The sequence below is a fragment of the Dipteris shenzhenensis genome, chromosome 19, assembly GCF_047967505.1.
Source record: "Dipteris shenzhenensis isolate YYH24624 ecotype China chromosome 19, Dip_SZ_1.0, whole genome shotgun sequence".
Taxonomy (NCBI): Eukaryota; Viridiplantae; Streptophyta; class Polypodiopsida; order Gleicheniales; family Dipteridaceae; genus Dipteris; species Dipteris shenzhenensis.
This window is the reverse complement of record NC_141614.1, coordinates 27,174,824-27,181,622: the sequence shown is the minus strand read 5'-3', so window position 1 is coordinate 27,181,622 and position 6,799 is coordinate 27,174,824. Positions and strand designations below refer to the sequence as shown.

The following is a 6,799-nucleotide window of genomic DNA, read 5'->3' as shown; positions in this document are numbered from 1 at the left end:
TGGTAGTCATAAAAGCATAATTGGTGGTTTCAATCTAAATTTCTTTACCTTTCTAAGCATGTGTCAATCTAGCTGGTGGATTACTTTCCCTAGTAAATTGTTTGAGTTGCTGCTCTTCTCGGGGTGTCTCTGGCAATTCTTGCTCTTCTTCATCAACCTTTTCAGCAGATGACTTAATAATCGGTGTGACTATGTCTTGTGTATTTGATGTTTTCCATTTTGATTCCTCATAAAAAATTACATCTCTGGAGATTATGACCTTTTGGTTGATGGGATCATACGACTTGCATGCTTTGCTTTCTTCACTGTAGCCAACCATGATGCATTTACGTGACTTGACATCCAATTTTTTACGATGATCATCATGTATGTGGGTATTTGCTATGCAACCAAATATGCGGAGATGCCCAATGCATGGCTTGTATCGAGTGAATGCTTCATAAGGTGTCATACATTGAATCAATGCGGTCGAAAGCTGATTAGGCAAGTAGCAGCTTCATCAACATTTTCTGCAGATGACTGAATAATCGATGTGGCTATCTCTTGTGTATTTGATGTTTTCCATTTTGATTCCTCATAAAAACTTACATCTCTGGAGATTATGACCTTTCGGTTAATGGGATGATACAACTTGTATGCTTTGCTTTCTTTACTGTAGCCAACCATGATGCATTTATGTGACTTAACATCCAATTTTCTATGATTGTCATGTATGTGGGTATTTGCTATGCAACCAAATATGTGGAGATGCCCAAATGCATGGCTTGTATCTAGTGAATGCTTCATAAGGTGTCAAACATTGCTGAAAGCTGATTAGGTAAGTAGTTTGCATGGCAATTGCTTCTGCCCAATACTGATTTGGAAGATGCTTCTCACTAAGCATTACCCTAGCACTATCTGCTAAAGTACCATTCCTCCTTTCAGCTATTGCATTCTACTGAGAGTATTTGCAATTGTCTTCAAATACCATTGCTTCTGCAAAAGTGTATGAATGATGAAGACATGTATTCACCTCCTCTGTTTGATCTCATGACCGGGGAGCTGTCCCATGCTCACTGGCTTAATCGTGTGCGAGTTCGTCAATGGACTAAAGCTTCATGGTATCGTCGTGAGCGTTGTGTAGCTAGAGGCCTGCAGTCAGTTCGACGTAAAGAGCTAGCTGGTCGATTTCATTATAGTTAGTTCGTTGAAGGAAGCACTGATAAATGCTGTGGTCTTGCGTTGGCTGAAGTGTAGGAGTGTTGGAGGCATAGCAATAAAGGAGTCAACTATGGCGAGATTGGTTGCCTTTGGAGCGTATAGGATGCCTGCAATTCATTGAGCCGCGTCTACTTCACAAAGAAATCATCAAGGCCATCTCGTCTGGGCATTGTGAGGCACGTTTTGGTCTGGAGGCTTCATGGCCACCTCTAATCGCAGGTCCAGGCTTGGTGGTCGATGGGAGGTGCTATAGATGCGTAGAGTTTTCTTTTGCTTAGGTGTAGATGGAGGCTGCTTCTCGCTCTTGTTGCATGTTGGAGGTCCGTGGGGCTGGAGCAATAGACGTTGGGCTTGATGTTGAAGCTTCCAAATACTTCAAAATCTGAATGCCTATTTGGTGTCTCAGCCAACCATAGTCTGAGCTCTTTGTTGTGAGTTCATTCGAGGCTGCTACTGTGATGAAAGTTGGTGTTGATGAAAGCCTAAAGCACTCTCTCTCTCCCTCAATTAGCCTCTCACTTAGTAACGTAAAATAGTCTCTCCCTATCTCTCCCAGAGAACAGAAATGGACAGAATTCTACCTCTCTTTTTCTCAACTAAAATTCCCTCATAAGCAATAGCAATGGAATGAACACTTGCACAATACTTGGTAAACACTCACACAATACTCTCTCACTCGAAATGAAGAAACCACTGAACGAAGTCCTCAAAGAAATGGACGGAATTTTCTCTCATGGAAGAAAAGAACGAAATGAACAACTATCAATTTCTCAATCAATCTCTCTCGCACTAGGATCTCAATGCCTTAGCAGACGCCAAGATAGCTCTAATACCAATGTATCTTCTCAAATTTGTTGCACACACATTGTTCTATCAAATTTTCTTGACTTAATCATGGAAAGAAAGTTCAAAATTTGATGTCTTCCTTTTCCAGGATGTGAGGACTTTGAATCACTATTTTGTTTTGGAGGGAAGTCGATAGGAGTGACTGGGAATATGGGAACAAGTGGGGAGATGTAGTCAATGCAAGGGGGGGGGACCTAGCTCAGTGGGTGAATGCCCTACCGTGTGAGTTGCTCATGTGCTTTGCAATCACTAGATGCAAAAGTGCTTACACACAGTCACAAATTCTTAACACATTGAAAACAAAATATGACGCTTACGAGCCAATGCACACGAAGCCATTTATGCATTGTTGGTGGCAATGCAGATTTGTTCACACGGTGTAATTGCTAGGGCGCGTTTATGTGTTTGGAGAGGTGCAAAGTCAAGCACCTTAGCGCCACCAGATTGCAACCAGTTTAAAGGATCATCTTCACTGCCACCTGGCGATTTTTGGTGTGCAGAAGGGACCAAGGGGAGGAGGCAGCCTTGTAATGCAGGTTGTTGTTTCCTCTTGTCGTTGGGTGTGTTCGAGTTCAATCCCTAGGATCGACGTCCGATGACCCCATGAGAGCCCTTGCCTGACTTCTTGGAACTCACCCAACAAATGGTGTGTGAACAAAAATGATGCGCATCTAAGGTTATTTAGATATGCCATGGTGTATTTGAATGCATCTAAGCCGTGGTGGGAGGGCAATCTTAAGGGTGCTTATTACAGACTAGAGCCGTCCATGCCTGCCTATGGTGCATTGAATGCATCTGGGCCATGGGTTGGACATGGGTAGGCAATCTTGCCAGTGTTGCTCATGGTGTGCAAGTCTGTAAACACAGTTACCCGTCAAAGTCGTCGGTTGCTGCATTCCTCACGCTCACCAACCTGCAACATACAGTACATTCTATGAGAGTCCTGACGTGCCAAGTAATCATGATTCTACCTTGTGCTGATGTGTTAGAAATTCGTGCAGCTTCCATCCTTTTGCTGATGTGTCCAATTTTAATGAAAGCTCGCCACCGCTGACTTGGACGGCCAAGAACGCCCCTGGGTCAGCCATTCTGCGACGGCAGGCTCCCGGCGACCGCCGGTCGGGCGGAATTAGCCTCGGTAGGGCCATTCCCCCCGTCCATGATCTCAAGTCTGTAAACACGAAAAGCGAGTGCAAGCCAACAGACAAGGCTTTGCCATGCAAGGCATGGCAAAACTGGCCGACGTATCTTTGTTTTGGAGGGACGCTGGAAGGTAATTGGGTATGAAGTCAGAAGCCTCCAGACGGCGCTAGTCAGCTAAAGTGTGAAGGTGCTTGAACAGAGGCGGAAGAGACGAATGCACAGTTTATCCCTTGCACGTCAACCCAGAATCGCGACTTAGCTCCATCGCCTGCAAACAAAAGCAGACAAGGTTCCAGATCTAAAAGTTGGTAGGAAGTGCGATGCATCCACAGCGAATTGGGTTCTTGTAGGTAGACGAGATGCCGTCTTTTGATTGAGCTTCTCCAGGCCAGTGACGCTCCTGTAATGGAAAATTCACACCCTTGAGGTATTTACACTCATATAATTCTAAAGATGAGGTTAACTAGATCGAATGGCAAATTGCGTTGGAGATATCGCAGGCAAAGGCTATCCACAAATTTTGTACACTTTGCAGTCCGGGAAGTGACACTCTTGAGGGATGAGGTCCCCCTTTTGCCAGCCAAATGGGATTGGACGCGAACGTTGATCCTAGCAACCCGAGTGGAGGTCTTATGCTATCTGGAAAATAAAAACCCTAAGAGCCCCTCTTGGAGGAGTCCTTTCACCACCTTTCCTCAAGTGTGGCTGGATGTGGGCTTGTCGTCTCACCGTCCTGAAAGAGCATGGGGATAAAAGGCGCGTATGCGCCCTTCAAGAGGAGGACAGGACAGAACCAAAAAAGGCAACATAAAACCCATTGTTGGGTACTCTTCCATGACCCATGATATATCAGTGACGGCAGCAGTTTGGTTTATAATGTGTGTCCGAGGGAGGGGTGCTAGTGCTTGTTCTTTGCTAAATTGTCCTTCGCCACTGAAGCCTTCGAAGGTAGGCACGTAGGCAACAGGGACGTTGCGGTTATGAGTGGAAAGACATAGTTTGTGCTGAAGATTGAAAAACATTCTATGGAGGAGGAACATATGATGACGTTACTTGGGAACCAGCAAGTACTTCATATGTCCATCGACTCCTGTTTCCGCCTCCTGCAGCAATGCATCAGCAAGAGGGACCTGTGTGCTGGCAGACAAGTACATTTGCTTATTTTGAGAGGAGGCTTTGAGTCAAACTCCTTTCTGGGAAGCCATCTCATCCGCATGTTTGCTTTGTGTGGGAGTTTGCTGGAAGCCAATAAGGTGTTTGTTAAAGTTGCTGAGCCAACTGTGTTTACATGGAACTCAATTATAGCAGCACATGTCAGACTTGGAAAAGCAAGGCAGGCTATCGAGCTATATCTACAAATGTGTCAGACAGGAACTAAACCAAATGAACATGTTTTCGTTGCTGTTCTTGGAGCATGTATCAGGGCAGGAACATTGACAAAGGCTCATATGATACATAGTCATATCATTGAAACTGGCTATAAAGCAAATGTGTTTGTTGGCAATGCCCTCATCAATGTGTATGCAAAATGTGGAAGTCTTGAGGAGGCCTGCAAAGTATTTGATTATATGCCAAAGGATGATGTGGTGACATGGAATACGATGGTTGCAGGTTATATCGAGCATGGGTGCATCCAGGAGGCTCTCGTGCTTTTTGAGCTCATGCAACAGAAAAATAAAAAGCCAGACAATGTTACATTTGTAAGCATTTTGAAAGCATACTCCAGCATAACTGCTGTAAATCCGGGAAAACTAATTCATGGGCTGATAATGGAAAGTGGATTTGAATCAGATGTCTTTGTTGGAAGCAGCCTCATTGACATGTACACCAAATGTGGGAGCCTTGAGGATGCACAAGCATTATTTGACGGTCTGCCCAAGAGGGATGTGGTGATTTGGAGTGCTTTGGTTGCAGGTTATGTTCAACATGGGCATGTTGAGAAAGCAATTCAATTATTTATGCAGATGCAAGGGTGTGGGATAGAGCCAAACGTTGTGCTTTGGAATACCATGATTACGGGGTATGCCCACCATGGGCAGGGTGAGGAGGCCCTCCATCTTGTTAAGCTAATGCAACAGAACGGCAGGCAGCCTGATAATATTACTTTTGTTAGCATTCTGAAAGCATATTCCAGTATCAAAGCGCTAGACGAGGGCAGGTTGATTCATTCTCATATTACTAAATGCGGTTTTGAATATGATGTTTATATTGGCAGTGCTCTCATTGACATGTATATCAAATGTGGCAGTTTTGTCAATGCAAAAATTGTGTTTGCCAGATTGCCTGTGCGAGATGTCGTGACGTGGAATGCAATGATTACTGGATGTTATTTCCATAGGCAGTTTGAGGAAGGCGCATGCCTTTTCCAAGAAATGAAGCGAGTGAAAATGGAGCCGGATATTGTGACATGGAATGCAATGATTGAAGGACATGCTGAGCATGAGCATTGTCTTGAGGCTCTTAGACTATTCCAGGAAATGCAGCAAGCAGGCATGAAGCCAGATGGTTTCACGTTTGCCAGCATTCTCAAAGCATGTCCTAGCATGGCAGCCTTGGATCAGAGCAAGCTCATCCATGCTCATATTATTGAAAGTGGTTTAGAGGCAGATGTTTCTCTGTCCAACTCCCTTATTACTGTGTATGCAAAGTGTGGGAGCCTTAAGGATGCATGTGTAATTTTTGACAAACTACCAAAGCGAGAAGTGGTAACATGGAATGCGATTATCTCAGCATGTGCTCTGTATAACAATTGCCTGTTGGCCTTGCATTACTTTGAGGACATGCTAAGAGAGGCCTCGAAGCCTGATGTTTTGACTTTTGCTAGTGTTCTTTCCGCTTGTAGTCATATTGGCCAGGTGGGTGCTGGTTGTCTTTTCTTCAAGTCGATGAGAAAAGACCACGACATCACCCCAACTGCTGAGCACTATAATTGTATGGTTGACCTTTTTGGCCGAGCAGGATACTTACTAGAGGCAGAGGACCTAGTTCAAACCATGCCCTTTCAGCCTGACTTTGTAAGTCTGACATCATTGCTTGGTCACAGTCGATCATATGGCAATGTTGAGTTAGGAAGGCAATGGTTTGACATCAGCTTTTCAGTAAGTCACAGATATGCTTCTTGGTATGTTCTTATGGAGGGTACATATGGTGGTGCTGGGATGTGGAAGGAATCACATAGAATTAGAGAGCTCAAGAAGAATGCTGATGCATGGAAGAAGCCCGGGAAGGCTTTTATAGAGATCAATTTCAATGTGCACGAGTTCATTGTGGGAGACAAAAGCCACTCAAACAATGATGATATGTTTGCAAAGTTAAAGAGATTGTGTGTACAAATGGAAGGAGAAGGGATGGTGCCATGTTTGAATTCCATTCCACGTCCAATCAATTAGTTTTGTGGAGGTTAGCATGCATGAGTAAAGGAAATTGTGGCCAATAGAAATGATGCTTGATGGCAACATCTGACTCAGATCTGCAGTCAATCTAAAATGAGAAACACGCAGATAGAGCTTCTAGATTTAAGGGACAATTATTCTCCCCTCTTACATTCATTCAATCTCCTTTTTGTACACTGGATACTATTCGCCTAGATGATTTATTGGCATTAAATCCA

At 44.1% G+C, this 6,799-nt stretch overlaps 1 protein-coding gene across 1 annotated transcript; it reads left to right on the top strand.

The window, feature by feature from the left end:
- The first annotated feature begins 4,232 nt into the window (after positions 1–4,232).
- Positions 4,233–6,578, top strand: LOC147890292 (pentatricopeptide repeat-containing protein At3g16610-like). The gene has a single exon (XM_087390258.1). It carries the CDS (start codon positions 4,233–4,235, stop codon positions 6,576–6,578), a length of 2,346 nt encoding a protein of 781 aa, XP_087246384.1.
- The last annotated feature ends 221 nt before the right edge of the window (positions 6,579–6,799 follow it).

What these genes read in the sequence shown, in the direction of transcription:
- LOC147890292 (XM_087390258.1), top strand. Translation starts at nt 4,233, where the DNA reads ATGACGTTACTTGGGAACCAGCAAGTACTTCATATGTCCATCGACTCC.